We start from the raw sequence: 21,313 nt of genomic DNA on the forward strand, positions 1-21,313 counted from the left end.
TCAACATTTCTCATCATACAAGTGTACATTAACATAAAAAGGGAAGTATGTAATTCAGGATGTTCCTCAAAATAACAGAAAAGCTTCAGGTTCAGTTCTCTGTCCCTCATTTGGAACATCTTTCATCACTTTTCCTGTCATCACCCCGATCATCTACAGTGTAAAAAACCTTCACGTCTGCCCCTCTCTGTCCCTCCAACACCTTCTCATCTTCTCATCGTCAGGGGAGACGAGCCTCGTCTGAAGTGAGGCGTGATGAGGAGCGGCCTTATCACTCCAACACAAGAGCAAACACAGGAGTCTTTACAGCACGTCATCTCAGGAAGCAGCGCACGGCAAGATTACTGCCCTTTAAGAAGCCCTAAGACACGACCAATCCCAAGTAGTGTTTTTATCTTGACAGTTTGCAGCGCTTTGTTTGCCTTTTCTGTGAAGCCTGGGGATAAAAGAGCAGCCTCTGTGAGCTGTGTCTGATTAGGATCTAATTGTTAACATTCACTGTGCCGTTTTTATTATCAGCCTAGTGTTGCCGTACATGCAGCAGGTAGAGGCCTTTTCAGTGTTATGAAGGACTCTTCCTTTGCTGCTCTCGTGTGTTACTCAAGTACTAGTTAGCACTAAGGTGGCAGGAGAGGAGCCCCGAGCTCGTCGACATCAACAACAACAACAACAACATCAACAAACAGGAATTGATGGCGAGTGTTTATTATCTGGTTTAATTGCTCCTCATCTGGAGGATCTGACAGTTGCGGTTAATGAGAGAGGGAGAGGAGGCACGCGCTGTTGGCAGCGAGCTTCATAGTGTAAGACCTGTAAGTGCATGTGTGTGTGCGCGTGTGTGTGTGTGTGTGTGTGTATGCGCGTGTGTGTGTGCGGTGAAAAGAGGATAGACCACATTCCAGCTAAACGGAAGCGACACAGAAGATGTGGGAAATGTCAAATTGTTTATCGAATTACAAAAACAGGCCCCTAAATCAGGAATTTCAAGTCCACCCTCGAGCCTCCTCTCACGGTAACCTGTGTGTCGTTAGCGAGCACGCTCTGCAACAAATAGGCCTATACCTGTGAACCTGTAGACACACGCTCACAATCACACACCACACTAGCCCATGTGCAGTCTGTGTACGGTAATTAGATGCCAAGTGAAGACAGGATATCTCTGAAATCGAGCCTCTTCCTCAATTTTTCATCTGGGCTGCAGCAGGCCTGGCACAGGGCCAAGCAGAGACCTCCCTGACATTGTGCAGTGTCACGCACACACATCCAGGCACGGTTTAGCAAAGAAAGCATTAAGAGCAGCGGGCCTTCGAGCAAGCGGGGATGCTCAGAGAAGGCCTGGAGGACAGAAAGAGGCAAACATGATGTAAGAATGAGTGAAATTGTGTATTTACTCATGATATTGCCCCTCCATTGAATGCCATCGGGGCCAGACGCACACATAAACACACATATAAACACACACCACCACAGCCACCATCAGAGGCTCATTGCCCCATTCATAAATTTCTCCCGCTGAGGAACACGGGCATTTCTTAAACAGGGCATACCCGCCCGCCCCTTTTACTACTCACAGCACAGCAGGCCCACATGGGAACAATTAGGGGTGTACGAGAGTTTGGCGAAGGTCCGTAGCAACCAGCTGCATCTGTTTTTATTTACCTTTTGCTCTGGTGCTGGATAATGTCATGAGCACATCTGCTACTGTGCAACGTAACCGTGGTTACATGCGTGGTTGACCCATGATTCTGTAATTACCCGCCGAGCGAGATGAAGAGGCCCAGCAAACCACTCAAAGCCGCACATAGCCTCCTTCCCCCCGTTGCTCCCCGCGTCTCTACAGTGGCATGAAACCCAGCCTGCCACGCCAAAAATGTGGTGCTGAGAGCGAGTAGCTGGAGAGCAGAGGATGCTGAAGTGGCATTTAATGACCAAAAATTGTCCACAATAGTAATTTTGACTTCATTTTGGTGTCTTTAGATAAATTTTCAGTTAATGCCACTCCCTTTCTATTATAAAGGATCATATGGGGTTACTCTCAAATAAGCTGAGGTGAGATACACTTATTAAATTTCCTGATATGATCTGATGGCTTGTTTGTGGTCCAATGGCACAAGCTGTTTGTCTTGTTGTTAGACCACTTTCGGGAGGTCTGACTACACTGAACATTAACTAGAAATATTAAATTTTTGCAGCTTCATGGTGGTGTCTGCAGATAAGTTCAGCGAGATCTAATCATGAGAAACATGTAATCCAAACAATCATTTACTGTAAATGTCTGCACAGAGTGTTCCTTGTTTAAAGAAATGATGTCACCCATACACAACCGGTCACATCAGGAAACTCAGATTAATCACAGGTGGCAAATTCAGTCGCAGGTTTGAGCGAAGGAAGATGTCTACAGCTGTGAATTAAACATCACCAGCGAAAGTTTTCACTCTCTCCTTAGGTCTTGTCTGTGTTTGAAATTCTGAAAGTTCACATTATTAAGCATCTTTACACAGTAAACCTCAAAGCGGCCAATCAAGACAGGACTTGTTTATAATAATGATGAGTGATTATGAGCAATAACAATGAAGACCATATATGGATCACTTCACAGAAGCAGTGTGAGTGGGGGTTGGGTGCCACCATGCTTAGCATCTCCCAGATGTGCAAACCATATGTTCTGACTGAAATTAAAACAAAAAAGAAACACTGAAACATGAAAGGGATTTTTAACTTTGTAAAGACAGTTAACAGTCGGTACAGATAGAGTAATGGCCGAGAGAGGCCACATGAAAGAAGCGGGGATGTTGGCGTGCTTTTTGCACCAGTTATTCCATTTCCTGCTCATAAGTTCACTGAGCAGATGGGGACCAAAGGCACAAGGAAGTTTAGATTTTCTGCCCCACAGCCCATTGTATATGATGCATGTAACTGCGTAACACTGCACTGTTATCATTTACAGACGCTTGGGTGCATACCAGGAGGTCACAATAACAAAGGTGGAAAAACAGCGGTGGAAACAAAAGTTAAACATCTTCTGTCATTTTAGTCACTAGAATTTTGATCATACCTGTGATTATGTATAGATATATTTAAAGGTAGTAATATTCAAAGCAACTAATTAACTATACTGGCAAAGATGCCTACTAGATTTAAGTGAACTTCCCTCTCTACTACATTTTGCATTGCTTAGTGGTATTTCATGAAAAAGCAACTGAGATTGAAAATAAGTCCAGTGAAAAACATGTAAAACTGTTTAATTCGGAAAAAGAGAATTTGCAGGCAGGCTGTCGGCCCATCAAGAGAGTTTTCTGAAAACAAATTCAATAGTGCCCTCTCCTGTTGATTCAGGATACTGCAGCTAAGCTACATAAAGCAATACTACAGTAGCTGAAATACTGTTTAAATTCAGAAACCTTTGTTTTTCTTTTGCAGAAGAAAAAACAAAGCAAAGCATCAGTTTCCCCTTAATAAACATAAAACCTCTGAAAGTGTGAGATTCATCATTCTGTGTTATTGAAAACCTTCATTATGAGCGTCTATAACACAAGGTTTCTCTAAGAGTTGGCATCAGCTGTAACAACTGCAGGGTCTTCTCTGCATCAGCCTGTTGTGCTGCTCGGATAGAGACGTGTTTATTTAACGCCTGCCTTGTCTGTGTCTGGATAATGTCCACCTGCAGGCAACGGCTGGCAGAGGTCTGGCTGTATTTCTGCTTGTATAATCAATCTTCACAGCACTAACTGACCACCGCATCACCTTTCAAGACTGCAAACAGACGTGCAGCATGTGGTACCAATGAGAATTTTTATAAAAGACGTTAATCAAAAAAGCTGGTGGATTAAAGCATTTGTTCAAAAAGCTGAAACTGTGTTTGAGGTCTAATTTGACAAAAGATAGTGGACATGATGTTGCAGAATTTGGCAAAATACATGAGTTGGATAAACATGTTTCATTTGTGACAGTTATTCATACATTTTCCTCAAATTTTATCTGATTTTTGCTCCTCACAAATCTCAATATTTGCTTTTTTCATTTGTTTACTGTCTAATTTCTATTTATTGCTGGTCACTACTGTGCTGAACTGCTATTGCTCATTTGTTCAGGTGCAACCACTGTGAGGAGAAGTGATGCTGATGACTCAAGAAAATCTGTCTCCGCTGAAGCATTTACGGTTGCATTTTGAAAATAAGAAAAGCTTGTTTCAGTCACATTAATAGAAGGAACGGCGTCACTGTCAAACCAGGAAGACAAATTCTCACTTTGACTCTTTGACATCTCATCAATGTGGAAATTAAAACTGCTGGCCTCCGTCTGCGTGTTAGGGGAATTAGTTGTGGAAAACTCAACACTCATCTCTTCGAATGGAGCTGCCTCATTCAGTTTTCCTGCAGGGACGGTGGAGCGGTCCAACGACGGTTGTTCAGAAGTCAAATTCATTACTTTGAAGTTGAGAGTGGATAGGGCTGTAGAGGTATGATTTCACATTTTTATTGAAGGTAAAATCAAAGGTCAAAAGCATCCAAAAGCATCCAAAAGCATCCAAAAGCATCCAAAAGCTGTATTTATGGCCTATTCTTTTAATTTCATGTGGATTTTTAGTTGAAGTAGCTGGGTAACATTATTGGATCATTTTTTACACAATTTTGCATACTCTACCTTCCTGAGTGATATTCAACCAACTTGACTTGCTATTCAACCCAAAAATGTTAACATTTTTATATTTTTGTGACTATAAAAACTGTGATTGCAAGTAGAATCTCAATAATGAGTTATAAGATCGCAGGTTATCAAATATCGGTCAAATCGAGATATGTTTTTGTAGTGTTATAAGGTGATATTGAAACTGCAGCTAAAGGATAATACTGTTAAATATGATAAAGGCAAAGTTAAGTTAATATAGAAGTTGATCAATATACTGTTTATATTATAAGCTCAAAATGTTGTTTTTTTTGGCCTGGCTTTTGCTTTTTGTTCTTGATTTTCTTGTGATTTACAGTATATTTGGGGATTTATCTGTCAGTCACTTTTCTCTGAACTTCTGTCTCACTTTAAACTGTTTGAAAGGTGGTAAAGTTGAATGATTCATTGACTGACTCAGCAGCAAACAAAAGTAACTGCCTGGTGTGACTACAGTAAAAACCTTTCAATGGCCAGTGGTCAAAATAGCACCCAATAATTAATCACCACTTTAGTTTTACTGTGCTCATCAGCAGGACACTCACCTGTGCATGGCAGTGTGTTCTCCATGGTCCAGTGCATTTTGTGATTCGTCTCTTTGAAGGTGAGCACAACATCCACCCTGTAGAACGGCTGCCAGAGTTGTTTGTTGTCTGCACAGGCCTGTAAAACAAACCTGGTTTAGATGTTTTACACACATTGTATTTATGCTCTCAACATGTCAGAAACTGACCCAACTGCATTACACAGAATGTACCACCATGATGATTTATCTCTGGTTTGGAAATGTTGTCTCAGCACTAACCTTGGTCTGGAGGATTTGGACTGCAGGAATGATCAGTGTCACAAATTCACTCGTCTCGTGCACAGTGAAATGATCTGTCTGGTTCACTGACACATTACTGACTGTCAGTGTTTCATTTTCATCGCTGCCTCGCTTGGTCAAACCCATGCGGCGTTTGAAAATGTGCAGCACGGTTTCATCTGCTGCAGAAGTCGTCACTGAAATGTACATCATGGATAAAATGTTTTACTGGGATCAGTGGTGGAATAATACATTTATTCAAGTGCTGCACTTAAGTACAATTTGTGTGTATTTGTACCTTACTTCAGTATGTATTTAAAATGGAAATATTGTACTTTATTCCACTACATTTATATGACAAATATAGTTACTTTTCAGATTTTACACAATGAAAAACATATGATAAGCTTATGAAAAAACCATTCACTCTTATAGATTAACTGAGTGGTTCCCAACCTTTCTGTCTTACAACCGCTTACAAAGAGCAGTGTCTATAAACTTCTCAGATGGCTCCATTTAAATAACAGTGTGAGGCCCAAAGATATTAAATTATCCAATATTTCACAAAAAGCTAAGATTAAAGAAAAGCCAGAATAATAAATACAAATTTAGGCAGCAGGACTTTGTTTTTCCTCTTTCCAAACCTCATTAATCATCTTTTGATGCCTTTTGGAGTTGAAAAATCACTGGGCTAAACTACGGAACTGTATATACAATGTAAACAAGACTCATTTGCGATGTGATTTAGGTGAAACTAAACTAATTAAAACTAGCTACACCTCGGCCCAAACACTAAAATACCACTTTCAAATAAATGCATCACTAGTAAGCTATGTGTGATAATATATCATTTTTACTTTCGCTGTTAATACTTCCCTAAGTATGAGTTTGGATGCAGGACTTTTACTTGTAATGGAGTACGTTTACATTGTTGTATTGGTACTTTTACATGACCCTTACATACTATTCAGGTCAAATTTAACCCATTTTATTTAGGAGCGCAGTAAAAACACTTTTGTTTTCACCTGAAACTTTATGACTTTTCCTACAGTGACCCAGAATATACCAAAGGGGAAATATTTCAACATTTACACATCTTTGCACATGCGTTTGGAGTTAATTTTGACCTGTATTTTTATGACTTGTATTCTTCACATTCAATAAAATTCACTTTAATCATTTTGTTCTGCTGTTCTCTTGTTTTAGGTAATGATATAGTGTGATTTTAATGTTTTTTTCATCATAAACAAATCGTGTCAAACGAATAAACTCTCTGAAAGCTTAATTAGGGATGAATCTGACAATCATTAATGACTGATGAGGTATTTATGAATGAAAAATAGATTTGTGGTTCAGAGGTTTGGTATAAAGAATAATTATGAGGAGATACTGTGAAGAGTCAGGGTAAGAACAGTATGTAAGGTTACGTAAAGGATCTGAGTACTTCCTCACCCTTTGACTGGGATAAACCTGTTAAAGCCACATGTCATAATGTGTCAAAGAAAGTAACTTCCAGCTATAATTCTCTGCTTGTTACCCACCTTTTGGACATGTAGCTTCCATACTGTAAGCGTACTGACCACTGACCAGCTTCAAGGCCAAGAATTCACCTTCATTTTCCATCACCTGAGTTAACCAAAGACAGTTAAAAAACCGTGGATTTCAGTTGTAATGTTGTTAAGGGCCACTAGGTGGCAGGATTTGTTGAGCTTTCTTACTTTGACAGGGCTCAAGACTTCTTTCCTTCTGCCTTGAACTGTAATGTCTGGTCCGTTCATGTCGATGTTCAACTGGATCAGACTGACATCCTCCAGAGATACAATCAGGTGATTATTCAGAGACAGTGACCAGTGCAGCTGTAAGACATACAGTACCCAAATATGCACAAAAAGTCAGATACAGATAATCTTTCTCTTTCTCTCCCTCACTCATACACATGCACAAATATATTTGTTTACATTTATAATGTAATTATATTTTTAAGGACTGATTTCAACAAAAAAACTGAATTTAAAAAAAAAAAAAAATTACTACCTCATTGTTCCAGTTGTCATAAGGAACTTGTCTGGTCACCTGAGAGAACATGTGCAAAACTTATTAGAATAACAAAGAGACCAGAAATAGTTAGTTGACCTTAATTTTATATCCATATTTGTGATTTTATATCATTATTTGTTATGTGTATTGTCATTTTCTCCAAGTTTTAGTCTTACTATGTTCTCTTATTTTGATCCTGTCAAACACTTCTCTGACATTGTGTTTTAAAAGTGCAACACAAATAAAACTATTATTACTAAATGTAGTCAAATGAAAACAGAGAAAAGTTGATCTACATGTAATGATCTCTAATCAGCAGTTACCTGAATGTAGTCTGGGTCACACCGGATGTGCTCTCTGCTGGGTAGAACAGAAACTACGGGACACTTCATCATGAAACTGTGAGGTCTGCCTCCGAACCGACTAATCCTCTTGACCAAATTCAGTGTGAGGACATGGAAGCTGTGCTGAACAGTCAACATATAACCTCTGGTTATTGTCACCACAAAGCCATTAAGGTCAAATGTCAGAATTAGTGCATGTGCATTAAACTTTTGTTTTTAAAAGAGGGAAATACCTGTTGCTGGACAAAGCATCCGGTGTAACTGACTCTAAAGATAAAGTTCTTGTCAGGGTCTTTGTGCAGTGAGAATCTGCAGGCAGACAGCTGGAGGTTGAGGTGATCCAGAGATGCAAAGTTGACTTGTAGAAAGCAAAAGGAGATTCAGAAACAACACGTTTTATTTCATATTAATTCTCTGTATTTTGTTGCTTCATTGCGTCTGAAGATTTACCTTGAATCCGTAAGGCCCCAGACAGCCAGACCCCCAACCCTTCGATCCTCGCCCTGTGGATCCATATCTCCATGTATTCCGAAAAACATGCGACATCTCCCTCTGAAAAAGCAAGTATTTTGTGACATACCATGTGAAAACACCGTTAAGATTTGCATTTCTAACATAATAATGATTTACCTGTTAATTTTGCTGTTGAGATATCAACCCATTCTCTTTTCTGAATGGAAAGCACAGTGATAAAACACTGGAAAACACTGTTGAAAAGAAGGCAGAGTTTAGCTTATATTTAGAGGACAGTGGATAGTTTAATTCCACATTTGCACAACATTATGTACTCACATAGTTTTAAGCAGGATGCCAAATCTTATCTGATCCATGTCACATCCACTGACATAAACTTGAGTGGGTAGTCTGAGACCAGCCTATTTGTAGGTGAAGTGACTGATGTCACTGGGGAGGTGGAAAACAGGTGTGTTTACTTTAACATGTTAAAAGCAAGTGACAAAAAACTCACAATGATCACTGTTTCCAGCAACAGGGTTTAAGGCAGTTGTAGACATTTAACTTGTAAAGCTTTTTGTCATTTAAGAATTTTTGATGATGATTTTTTAGAAATTAAAGTACAGATTCACAATTTTTAAAGCCTGTCTTAAAACAATAGTCAAGTGTCCAAATGAACATTGAAACAGGTTTTGCTCCTGTGCATACTGACTATTATAAGATCCCGTTCAAATGTGCTTACAATGTAAGTGATGGAGGTTCAACATCTACAGTCCTCATTTTGAGCAAAAATGTAGTCTATCTGAAGATAATATGAGGCTTCAGCAGTCAGAGTTAGTCAATAAAGTGGATGTCTTCCACAGTTGCAGCCTTTTTATTAAAATTTCCCATGTTGTGTCTTGACGGAGGCTGTTTCCCTGTTCAGCTGCAGTGGAAGGAAAACAAAAAAGAAAGGAAAAAAACAAAGAGAGGGAACAAAAAAGACTAACTTTGAAAGATATTAACTTGATTTGACTACTGTAGACAGCTTTTAAATCCATTTTTGCACAGAAGGGGAACTGTGTTTTTGTCCCCTGTCAAATACATTTATATAAAGGATCTCTTAATGGTCAATATGAACAGGAGGAATGATTACAGCAAGAAAAACATGTGTCAGTGTTCATTTGGGCACCTGACTATTGTTTTAGGACAGACTTGAAAAATTGTGAACCTTTCCTTTAACTCCTTAACATCCAGATTCCCTCTTTTATTTCATTTTAAGCAGTATTAGAATAATCCTATGCTACAGAAACACCCATATTCATCTTGATCCTGCTCTTCACTCAAGCTATAGACCTAAACATTTCCCCAAAGTTCAGCCTGACATATTTCAACCAACAATTAATGTTCTGTGGTTTGAACGATGTTTGGCAACACAGAATAAGTTTGTGAAGGCTGGATCACTGGTGGGTCAGCTGGATGTGGCATTCGCATCCTTTAAACTTCATTTCTGGCCTTCATTTTTGGCCTTTTATGTTTATCATAATCATATTTCATCATAATCATATCTTAATCAAATCGATATAAACGTCAGCGAAATTATCCAAAAAGATAACTGAAACAGATATATGACGAAGACATCTACATTTCACATGACAAGTGGTTGCAGGATATAAAATATTGTTTTTTCCCCCCTTCCATATATTTTCTCAGTGCGCACCTTTGTTTGGAGCTTTAAGGTTAATCTTTATGGCCAAACATCAAAGGGTAAACCATGAACTTTTAACATTGCCTATTGCAAGCTATGAAAAACGGCACGATATATAAAGTTAACCAGATATTATTTAAGAGCATTTTATAAAACGTTAACCGATAACTGGTGATTTGAAGTCAAGCAATTAGCAAAATATTTTTAATTGTAATTTTTTTGTAACCCCGTAAAAAACTGAAAAGTGTGCCCTCCCAACTGGATGATGTCATTGCTAGAATGTGACCAGCCATTTTGTTAGCTAGCTTGAGAGGTTAGAGAAAGGTTAGCAGACACGTTTAGTTGCAAATATGTTTATTCTGGACGGTTGACTTCGTACTTAAATTTCACCGAATACGATAACTAGTTGGTGTTGTTATTTACGTACAATTTTCCGGTCACACGGTCGTAGAAAAGAGGGGGACTCGTGCAGTTGTTGACAGTAAACACGGCGCAAAAGTGGATGGTCATTCATTTGAGTTTGCTAGCCTGTTAGCCAGCCAGCTAACTTGTTTTTGCTGTCCAAACGGTCAGCTTTCATGGCCGCCAGCGATTAAATGTTATAGAGTCAGGAGTGGAGAGAGTGTCGTCGTTTCACAGTTTCTGTCTCCATTGCTTTACCCAACCAGGAGAGATAAACTTCACTGAAGATCGATCATCTCTGTTGTTGTGTTTACCAATAACTCTTATCAGCTGACTGCACTCGGACCGGCGCTCAGCCATGTCAGAGTTGTATATTCGGGTGGCTGAGGATGAGAGCGAGGAGCCGATGGAGATCCCCTCAGAAGACGACGGCACTGTGTTGTTGTCGTCGGTGGCGGCTCAGTTTCCAGGGGCATGCGGGCTGCGGTACAGGAACCCGGAGTCCCAGTGCATGCGGGGGGTCCGGCTGGTGGAGGGGGTCCTGCACGCACCCGAGAGCGACTGGGGAAACCTGGTCTACGTCGTCAATTACCCCAAAGGTGAGACAGGCTCCCATTATTGTGTTTACTCTCTGTGGCTAACCCTGTCTTCAAACACTCAGCGGCCAGTTATTATGTACACCTAGCTGCAACTAACCAACATTATCCACAACTTTATAGACCAAACAACTGACCCAATCAATTAATCGAGAAAATGATCGACAGATTAACACGACGCTGAAATTAGCTTCCGCTTTGAGATTAAGGGGAAAATTAAGGGAAACACAAATATTGATATTTAACGGCTGATTCTCAGTTTTTCACCACTTATACTTATATAAGAGTGTTAGACATTGTAACAAAAGCCTTAATATTTTTTAAACCCACTTTCAGATTTGTGAAACCTTTATTTTGCTTATGAAAATTAGAAAAAGGTCGATTTCACTGCTTTTTTTCCCCATCCAGACCTCATTAGACCAGGTCCAGATCAAATCTAGTCCATGTCAAATGTGGACTAGATTAACAAGGAGCCTCCAGAGACTCATTAAAACCCACTTTCAGATTTGTGAAACTTTAATTCTATTTGGTCTAAAGTGGTCTGGATGGAGAAATATCTGTGAAATCTTTTTTTTTTTCATAAAGAGAAGTAAGGTTTCACAAATAAACATTTCACAAATCTGAAAGTGAGTTTAAACAGCGTTAATGCTTTTGCTACAATGACTAAGACTTTTTCTCAAGTGTAAGTGGTGAAAAAATGGCGAATGCTGAATATCAATATTTATGTTTCCCTTAACTTTTCCATTAACCCCAAATTGGAAGCTGCGAATCGGAAGCTAATTTCAGCCTTGTCAGATTAGTCGATAATGAAAATAATTGTTAGTTTCAGCCTCAACGCCTCTCTGCAGGGCTGTTGTATTAGTTTTAGCTAGGGGTACCTAATAAACTGGCAACTGAGTGTGTTTTTGGTCTGGCCCAGTGGTTCCAATGAAAGAACATCTTTATGCTGCAACATGCAATGATGTTTCAGACTCTTTCAACTTTTTGGTCACAGTTTCGGGAAGCCCTTTCATGTTTCAACATTAGAAAGCCCCTGTTCACAAAGGGAGGTCCAGAAAGAAATGTTTTTTTTCTGAGTTTTCTGTGGAAGAACCACATCCAACACCTTTGGGATGAACTGGAATGACAACAGTAAGACAGTAATGTCTGCAGCCAAGTCCTGTGGAAAGCCTTCGCAGCAGAGTGGAGGCTGTTATAGCGGCATATTAATGCCCATGGTTTTGGAGAGAGATGCACAACAACCACATATGGGTGTAATACTCATTGTCCACATACTTTTTGACCATACATTTTACCATACAATGCCATACATTGACTTGAAATCTCAAAATTGAAGTTAAAACTGATGGTCAGGCCAGCGCCTTGCACGGCAGCTCCACCTTGTTCAGTGTGTGTGTATGAATGGGTGAATGAGAGGCAAAAATTGTGAAGCGCTACTGTTAAAGTAGAAAAATGCTGTATAAGTGCAGTCCATTTATCATGTACTGTATCTTTATTGTTGTGTGTCACAGTCGCCACCAGGCAGCAAAGGGCTCAGAGGGTCAATTGTTTCATCCTCCACCTCATTTCAACAGGATTTGTATTTACATTTGATCAGCTCTTTTTTTACTCATGTAAGGCACCACATCGATTTGTTCTTAACAGATAACAAAAGGAAGATGGATGAAATAGACGCTGCCTCAGCTGTGAAAATCAAAAGGGGCTTTCAGAAGACATCAGATCTCATTGTCCTCGGGCTGCCATGGAAAACAACAGAACAAGACCTGAAAGATTATTTCACTACCTTTGGCGAAGTCATCATGGTGCAGGTATTGACGTCTCATCTGTCTCCAATATGTACTGTTAAATGTATATTTATTTTGTGTTACTATATTTTAATAGCATTTATTCTATTTATTTCTTAGGTGTGGAGTGTAATAATAATATATAGATTTCAGTTAAAAGTAGTAACAATGCTCACATTTCCTCTTTGTTAACTCCAGGTCAAGAGAGATGCAAAGACAGGCAACTCAAAAGGATTTGGGTTTGTCCGGTTCACTGACTATGAAACACAAACCAAAGTGATCGCTCAGAGACACATGATTGATGGACGATGGTGTGACTGCAAACTTCCCAACTCAAAGGTATTGTGGGCGCCCTGATATAATGTGATTCAGATTGCCTTTAGATCAATGATCAATTGATAAGATTCAGATGGTCGTCTGGATTCCTGCAAGATGTTTTTGTTTAGACTTACTCGTTAATGTTAAGTTCATTTGTTTGTTGGGAAAGTATAAATTGGGTTGGCTAAACAGTTTTGTATTTACAAGTTACTGCATGAAGATAAACTGCAAACATGGAGGCTGAAAGTTGGTAAAATTGAAAAATTGTTCAGCATCGACAGTTTTTGCTCTCTATCTTCTAATCTGACTGTGAATACTTATAATGATCACAAGTCTATAAGTTTTGAATTGATACATTCATACCATAGCTGTAGCATGGATGAAAAACATCTGCTCTGGTTTTGCAACTTTAATGTATGTCACCAATGATTGTTAGATGTTGGAAAACTAATTTAATTCATCGTGGTGCCTCTTTGTCCTCAGGCATGTCCTGATGAACCCATGCGGAGCCGTAAAATCTTTGTTGGCCGCTGTACAGAGGACATGACCACTGATGAACTGAGGCAGTACTTCATGCAGTACGGCGAAGTCACTGATGTCTTCATCCCCAAACCTTTCCGGGCGTTTGCATTTGTCACGTTCGCTGACGACCAGGTAAGATTCTCCATAAACAGCTGAGTTTGAATGTTTTTTGGTAGCATAATAATGACTGTAGTGACAATCTCCTCCTCATTGTTATTTCTCAGGTCGCCCAAGCCCTGTGTGGAGAGGACTTGATCATCAAAGGAGTCAGCGTGCACATTTCCAATGCTGAGCCCAAACACAATAATAGTAGGCAAATGATGGATCGCGGGCGGTTTGGGGCTGGTGGGTTCAGTCAGGGTTATGGCAGTAATCGTGGTGGGCTAGGCAGTGGTAGTAGTGGGGTTAACTTTGGGGCTCTTGGTCTTAACCCAGCAATGGTGGCAGCTGCCCAGGCAGCGCTGCAGAGCAGTTGGGGAATGATGGGCATGCTGGCTAACCAGCAGGGTCTGACCACAACGGCAGGCACAGCCACCACAACCCGAGACCAGACCTATAGCTCTGCCAGTGCCAGTTACAGCAGCCCCAGCTCAGCTAGCCTCGGCTGGGCTGCAGGCACTAACACCCCCTCCAACAGTGGCTTCAGCTCCGGCTTTGGCACCTCTATGGAGTCTAAGTCTTCTAGTTGGGGAATGTAGATAGCTTTGAGTTCACCTTTTACTGTTGCTATTAGGCTAATCTGGTAAGTATACCCAGAGGGGAACTGCTCATATCTTATGTTCCTATTGATTAAAAATACACTGCCTTTTATGTTGTTGAAGAGGAAATTTATATTTGCGTGTGACTGATTATGTAGTCCTGCATTGAATGGGTGAAAAGTGTAGTTTGTTAGCGGAAGCTGCCACATCACCTTTTTTGTTTTTGAGAACATGAGATGAGATGTGCATGCAAGATTAATATTTATGAACATGCACGAACATCACAAGAGCCCCCACAGCCCCTTGTAAAAATGGGCTTGAAAATATTTATATATCTGTATGCAGTTGATTGCATCTTTTTGTTTGTTTTTGTTTGACGTCTGATGGAAACGCCTTCATGAAAATCTCTTCTGCAGTTCACCAACTCTTTCCCAATTTCCCGGGAGGAAGCGCCTCATTGGCAGCAATGTTCGACCGATCTCAGTATCAATTCCCCTCCTCCCATGTGTAAATGCTTTGCCATCAAAGAACACAGCTTCACTCTGCATATACTGTGTTAGACGGTGGGTGTTGTCTTTTTTCCTCTCCCCTTTTTATGGATATAGAAATCTTGTCTGCTCTTGTCGCTTTCGAGATCAATGAGTGGGATTGATGTTGGACAGAGTGAGACTGAGAGTGAGCGAACGGGAGAGCAAAATGAAAGAAAGCAAGTGTGAGAAGGACTGTTTGTGCAAATTTTTTTTTTTTTTTTTTTTTTTTTAAACGACAAATGCCTGCGAGAGTTGAGAAGAACCTGTGGCTTTGTGCGAGTGTGAGCGGAAGAAGCACGAGTGTGTTCCTAATGGCCATCACAAGGACATTTATTGCATCTCGAGATCCTTAAGGTCTCCTTTCTCTCATCGTTTTCTATCAACTTTAATTCTTTAAAACCACAGTGAAATGTCAAGTGCTATGAGTATTTGTATACTTTCTTAGCTTTCTCTTGCTGTCTGATTTGATGTGAATGCTGTGTCTGGTTGTGTGCTTTTATTTTCTCCTTGTTATCACCCTCTCTGTGTGAAAATGTGCCAGTGAAGTCTGTGTGTTGGGGGGGAGAAACACTGTGGGAGCTTGAAAGTGTGTTGAAGTTTGCGAGTGAGCTCAGAGGTTGATGTGGTGAATGTTTGACATGTTCCCATTGAAAGTTTGTGTTTGAAGTAGTTACGAATGCATTTTCTATGTTTTGTGAATCAAAAGGAAGTCTGAAATAAAACTGATTTTGACTAGGTATAATACCCTCTTGACAGTGACTTATTTTTTTGACATTAAATTAATTGAACTGCCAACACTTTAATTCACATGTATAGGGACCTCGGACACGGAACAATGGAATCCAGGTTGGAGTCAGTTATGGAGGAGCTGAAGACATTGTTGGTCGGGCCGGCACAAAAACCAACAATGGAATTGCTGCTCGACCGCCTTAATCCTGAAAAGGATCATCTTCAACCTCACTAGCAAGAAACCTTGGACCATCCCAAAATGAAATTTAGAGCGGACCGCACTCAATTGGGCTGAGGTATTTGTTTATGCCTACAAATGTCACAAATAGGACCAAAAATCACACCTGCAGCTTGGCAATGATCCTACACCTGTGAAACACAAATCCTGCCTTTGATCTCAGATGCACCTCTGTCAGTAAATGCTTCATTCTTTGTCCTCGTGACAGTCACTGATAACAAAATGGGAGTAATTAACTTCTTCTCAATGTCGTCAAGAAGAATTCCAATAAGGCAGGAAGTGTTGTGTGTTTTTCTGTTTACCTTGATTGTAAAATGGTTGGAATGTATGAGCTGAGGATTTTTAAAGGGACACTGACAACTGATTGAACATGCCAGCAAGAATTCACACTTTGTGTATTGAAATATTTTAGTATTGCGGTGCAAAATAAAAGTTTTGAGTTTTTAATCACCTGTCGTCTCTTAATGTAGACAAAATGTGGATTAGTATTTTTAGTATGTTTAGTATGTTGTTTTTTTTTTACTGGGCTTCACCTCTAGCTGTTATTGTTTTACAGAATTGGTAGAATTGGTTATTTTCCGTTATTAGATTTTATTTAGAAGCTTTATATTTGCATTTGCACTTTGTAATATTGATTCTGGCTGGTTAGTATGTGTGTAGTTTTACCTTTCTGCCTGTTGGTGATGCTGATGTGGCAATTTTTAGACTCCAAGCTCACCTTTTATATGTTGTAATCTATTATTAATAACCTTTTGTTGTGAGAGTTTTTGGCAGCACGATTGAGGGCTTGAAGTTTCCATTAAGACTCATAAAACCCCCTGAAATGAACCCGTTTTAAAGAATGGAAAAAGTGTCTTCCTGAAAAATACTCCAAGGAGGAAGCTTGTATAATATTGGATGTAATGCAAACTTAAAATACATTCCTGCTTAATGTTGTTAACCATAGATATGAAAAACACCTTTCACTCGGGATTCAGAAAATAGTGTGAAATCTGTTCCTTGACCTGCCAGCATCTTTTTTTTGTCTTATAATCTTTGTAGTCTGTTTCATACTGCAAAATTGAACTTAAAGTTAAAAAAAATGTTAGTAAAAAGACCTGTACATTATTATCCGTTACTCCAAATTAAATGATAAAAAGGTAGAATTTAAAAATGTGAATGGTAAAATACAAAAAACCTTAAACAAAAAATGTAAGCAGGAGCTGTATAAGATATGTTAATCAAACCATTACCAAAAAATATTTAAATGCAGAGTTTGATTTATTTACAGAAAACAATGTTCTCTCCTCAAACAATTATCAGATCTGTGTAATGGAATTGAAATTGATACAAGGCCTTGAGGGTCATTAATCACCTACATGCTCAAAGACAAGTTAAAGACCATCATGGGCCACAAACAACCCTTTTATAACTTCAGGCTTGCTGCCGTTAACATGGGAACACAGTGTGAATTGGTTTGCTTTCTCCCACTGCTAGCAGGTTGAGAAGGATTTCCAGAAGAAGATCTTGCAGGGTGGTCTGACCCGGGAAGCGATGTGGTTCCTGAGGGTCCTCTCTGCTCGCTTCTCACTGAGGTACTTCACTGGATCCAGGTACCCGAACCGTAGCTCCATCATTCCCGAGAGCATCCTCTGCTCTTTTTGCAGCCTCTAATGAAAGACAAACTCGGGCTCAACCTTATAAAAATTTCCAGCAATGATGCAGATGATGCAGCAGACATATCAACACAGATCAGATCATTGCACTGACTGATTTTCTTATAATACAAAAGCTCAGAGAAATCACCAGATGAAATGTTAATTCAAGTAATAAAGAGAACTATTAATTAAGAGGACTATGAACTCACCTGGTTGCGTAACAATCCTGGGTTGTCATTGGTTGGTTGAGCATGAATAATTTCTCTTAAGGTACACAGCATGAAGACCAGACAAACTACACTTGCAATTGTTCTCATGATGGCTGCAGTGTTCAGTCTGCTGAAGATCAGATTTGAACCACTGCTGCCTGATTTATAGGCCCTCACTCACGACTGTGATTCAGCTGACATCAGAGGTACAATTATCCGAATGAAGCAACTCTCCATGTACCCACGCATAGTTTTGTCATCTCCATATTTATCCTTATTTAAGATTCACAGTTTAGTGGAATCATCTGTTGAAAGTTGTACATGTTTGTTACAGTTGTCATACTGTCTATACTTTATAAAATATTCAGATCAAAAAGGACTCAAACCTGAACATCAGTCACATAAGTTATTTAGTTTTATTCTGTACATTTAAGAAATTAAGAGTACAAGAATACAAAATGTATATTTCTCCCATTTACCTATAGTGAGATCTAGCAATGCAGATAGTTATTGTTTAATTTTCTCAGGTTTTGAGAAAAATATGAGGGGGGGGGGGGAGGGAATACAGTAAAAAGAGTTCCATTTAAAATGTACTTGAAGAAAAACATGAGAATTTTTTTTGTATGTTTGGAAACCTTAAAATTACAAAATGTTATTGTTATTGTTTGTTATTCATAGCAGCGGTCTGCTAATCAGAAATAACAGACGGTAGAATGGCGGAATTGACCAATCAGAATCGAGTATTCAACAAAGCTGTGTAATAATACCTAAATAAAAACTATAAATATTAAAAGTACACTAAAAATCTCCTCAGTTACAGCAAGACTAGTGGAAGTACAGTTGTTGCATTCAGAAATAACAACTGCCAGATATAACCATTAATATTTGGTTCTAGTTAAAACATGTTTTTCCCAATTTTTGGAATTATTTGCCTTTAAATTAAAGCAAGTCCACTGTAACACAACTTCTGTCAGAAGTCTCTATCAGTCTGTATTTCCTTCTACTTCCTGTCACGCAACAAAGGCACATTTTAAGCAACTACATTAAAATTCAGATTCTGATATTCACTGTGTGGTCATTTAGTTCGGTGATCTCGTACAAATCAGAAATCCGGGACGTTGAGAGCTTTTGATCATCATACTGTGGTGTCGCCTTACAGCCTCAGTCTGCAGATGACTCAGCGAGCTCATCCTCCACCTGCACTGCCTTCACTGAGCTCTAATAGCCTCTTGTGCTCTAATGCAACCTCCGTATGGCATCAGGCCTCATTAAGAATACAAGGCCCTAATTGTAGAGAATGTTCTGTCCTTTGGATTAATTAAGCATTAGAGGAAAAGGACAGGAACACAGCCGTTTATTAACCAGTGGGATGAACCCAAATAACAGAGTAGCACTAATTTGATAGAGGGCCTCTCTGAGGGCTGGCAGTAGTGAACCTCACTCTGATAATGGAGCAGCCTGTTTATGGTACTTGAAGAGTATGCACTGTATGTAGCAGGCGTATGAATGACAGTGTTTATAGTGTTTGCTCTGCTGTGTTCCCCTTCAGGATCAAAGCTCTAATATCAAGAGTCAAAGGAGGAAGGTTTTTGAAGTATCCTGGGATTGTTGAATAGGAGAAGCTTGACGTAAACATCAACCTGGCAATCACCAAAGCTGTGGCAGCACAGGTGCACTGAGGTGAGACTTTGTTTACGCTTTAACAGCAGGTGTAATAACAGCTGTAACACACTCCTGTCAGGTACAACATCCTTCACCGCAGTGGAGGTGAAAGCAGCGCTGTTAGCACATTTATCAGAGCCAAGATCAACAACATCCGCTCCCTGATGTCCAGCTCCTCCTCCTCCTGTCATCGACTCTCTGTCTGGGAGCTTGCCGTCTGTACTCCATTTTACTGGCGTCATGCAGAGTCCCATTGAAGAAATCCTCAGTAAGATGAAACCCTGTACCTGTGCCCTGGACCCCATTCCCACAGCTCTGCTCAAATCATTCATCCCTATTATCCCCCACCTTAAACATTACAACCTATTTGAAAAATTCAATTTCAGGTTTTTGTTCAGCACACAGCACTGACAAAGCTCTGCTCAGGGTTTTGAACAATCTGCTGATGGCAGCTGGTCCCCTTCTCTCCTGATTGTCCTTTACCTGAGCTCTGCATCTGACACTGTGGATCACACTATCCTCTTATCTCTTATCTCTTATCTCTTATCTCCACACCACCATCGGACTGTCAGACTCTGCACTTAAGTGGTTTCAGTCCTACCTTTCTGGTAGGACTGAGTATGTGAGGATGCAGGTCTAGATCCCTCCCTGTCACTGTTCTGCAAGGGTCGGTTCTCCGGCCCATCCTCTTTACCCTCTATATGCTCTTTCTTTGACGTGTCATCAGCAGACACAGGAGGTCTTTGAATTGATATGTGGATGATACTCAGCTGTACATCAAAACTGCCCTTCTGCAGCCATGTCACGCCTCAGCACCTGTCTTGACGAGATAAAGGCCTGGATGAGCACAAACTTCCTCCGGCTCAACAGCAGCAAAACTGGAGCTCTCCTTGTTGGCAATCCCCCCATACCTTGGGGGCGGATGACTGACGGCCAGGACATCCCCCTTTCCTCCTCAGTCACTAATCTGGGTGTTTGACCCTCAGCTGACTTTTGGAGACCATATAAGACATCTGTGCAAAACCTCTTTCTATCATCTCAAAAACATCTCATTTCAGTGCTGCCAGGATCCTGATGAGAGTGCAAAAACACAAACATATAACACCAATTTTTTTTTCATTGCACTGGCTCCCTGTCTCCTTCAGGAACCTCTAAACCTCTGAACCTCAAACCTCTATCCGCACCCTCAGATCTGCCAGCAGCTTGCTCCTTCAGGGCCTCCAGTACTAAGCTCTGCACCACGGTGGGTCAAACCTTCTGCTGCACCACACTTGTGAAACAGCCTTCCTAACCATCTGAGGGCAGCACAGACCCTCGACTCTTTAAAAAAAACCTTTCTATTCAGGAAGGCTTTTTCATCTTCTTTATGTTGTGTGTTCTGTACTTTCAGTTTCACTGTGAATGAAAAGTGTGATACAAATTAAATGTATTACTATTATTATTATTATCTCAGCAGCTGACAGCACAGCTGAGAATCCCTTGACAAGGCTTTTTAGAGAGCAGCAGGAGTGCTAAAAGGAGAAAATGAAGGGTTTTTCTTCTTTATACACGCTCCTCTGGGAGCTACCTTTTCTTTGCCTTAACAGACTTTCATCAGTGTGATGATGTTTTCTGTCACCAGCCACTGAGCTATTCTCATATTATTATTTACTTTTTTTCCCAAAGTATTACTGCCTGTACATTTATTCTCAGTGTCAGAGCATCCACTCCTCTGACAGCGTAGTTTGTCTTACCTTTCGTTCTTTAGATTGTAATTTGGCATTTTGCCTTTATTTGGATAGTAGAAAGTGCAGAGAAACATGTAAGATGGGTAGAGAGAGAGGGGTATGACATGCAACAAAGGTCCATGGCTACTGAGGCTCCCCTTCCTTTTGTTTTGACTAGGCAGACATAATCTAGACCAGTGATTCCTAACCTTTTTAGCCGGTGATCCCTTAAAATTAAGCAAATGTAATGAAGCAAAGCAATGCAAGCAAGTATTTTATGTCTCTATAAGA

General features: G+C 40.0%; 2 protein-coding genes across 5 annotated transcripts; one reads left to right on the forward strand and one right to left on the reverse strand.

Annotated features, from left to right (window-relative positions):
* Positions 1-2,698: 2,698 nt before the first annotated feature.
* On the reverse strand, positions 2,699-9,519 carry c6h1orf127 (chromosome 6 C1orf127 homolog). Its single transcript, XM_067591936.1, has 11 exons — positions 8,644-9,519; positions 8,482-8,558; positions 8,302-8,403; positions 8,085-8,209; positions 7,831-7,974; positions 7,505-7,543; positions 7,189-7,326; positions 7,012-7,096; positions 5,471-5,667; positions 5,211-5,328; positions 2,699-4,451 (listed from the first exon to the last, which is right to left on the reverse strand). Exons 1-11 carry the CDS (start codon positions 8,679-8,681, stop codon positions 4,057-4,059), a joined length of 1,458 nt encoding a protein of 485 aa, XP_067448037.1. The 5' UTR covers positions 8,682-9,519; the 3' UTR covers positions 2,699-4,056.
* Positions 9,520-10,275: 756 nt separating this feature from the next.
* On the forward strand, positions 10,276-16,255 carry tardbpa (TAR DNA binding protein a). 4 transcript variants are annotated; one of them, XR_010928654.1, is made up of 7 exons: positions 10,277-10,992; positions 12,634-12,797; positions 12,972-13,112; positions 13,575-13,745; positions 13,838-13,958; positions 14,728-14,874; positions 15,658-16,255. XR_010928654.1 is itself a non-coding variant. In XM_067591939.1 (6 exons), exons 1-6 carry the CDS (start codon positions 10,752-10,754, stop codon positions 14,820-14,822), a joined length of 933 nt encoding a protein of 310 aa, XP_067448040.1. In that variant the 5' UTR covers positions 10,277-10,751; the 3' UTR covers positions 14,823-15,585. The 4 variants fall into 4 exon arrangements, 2 of the variants coding, with proteins under 2 accessions (XP_067448039.1, XP_067448040.1); XR_010928655.1 differs by having other exon boundaries at positions 13,838-13,922; XM_067591939.1 differs by lacking the exon at positions 15,658-16,255 and having other exon boundaries at positions 14,728-15,585.
* The last annotated feature ends 5,058 nt before the right edge of the window (positions 16,256-21,313 follow it).

The sequence above is a fragment of the Thunnus thynnus genome, chromosome 6 (assembly GCF_963924715.1).
Source record: "Thunnus thynnus chromosome 6, fThuThy2.1, whole genome shotgun sequence".
NCBI lineage: Eukaryota > Metazoa > Chordata > Actinopteri > Scombriformes > Scombridae > Thunnus > Thunnus thynnus.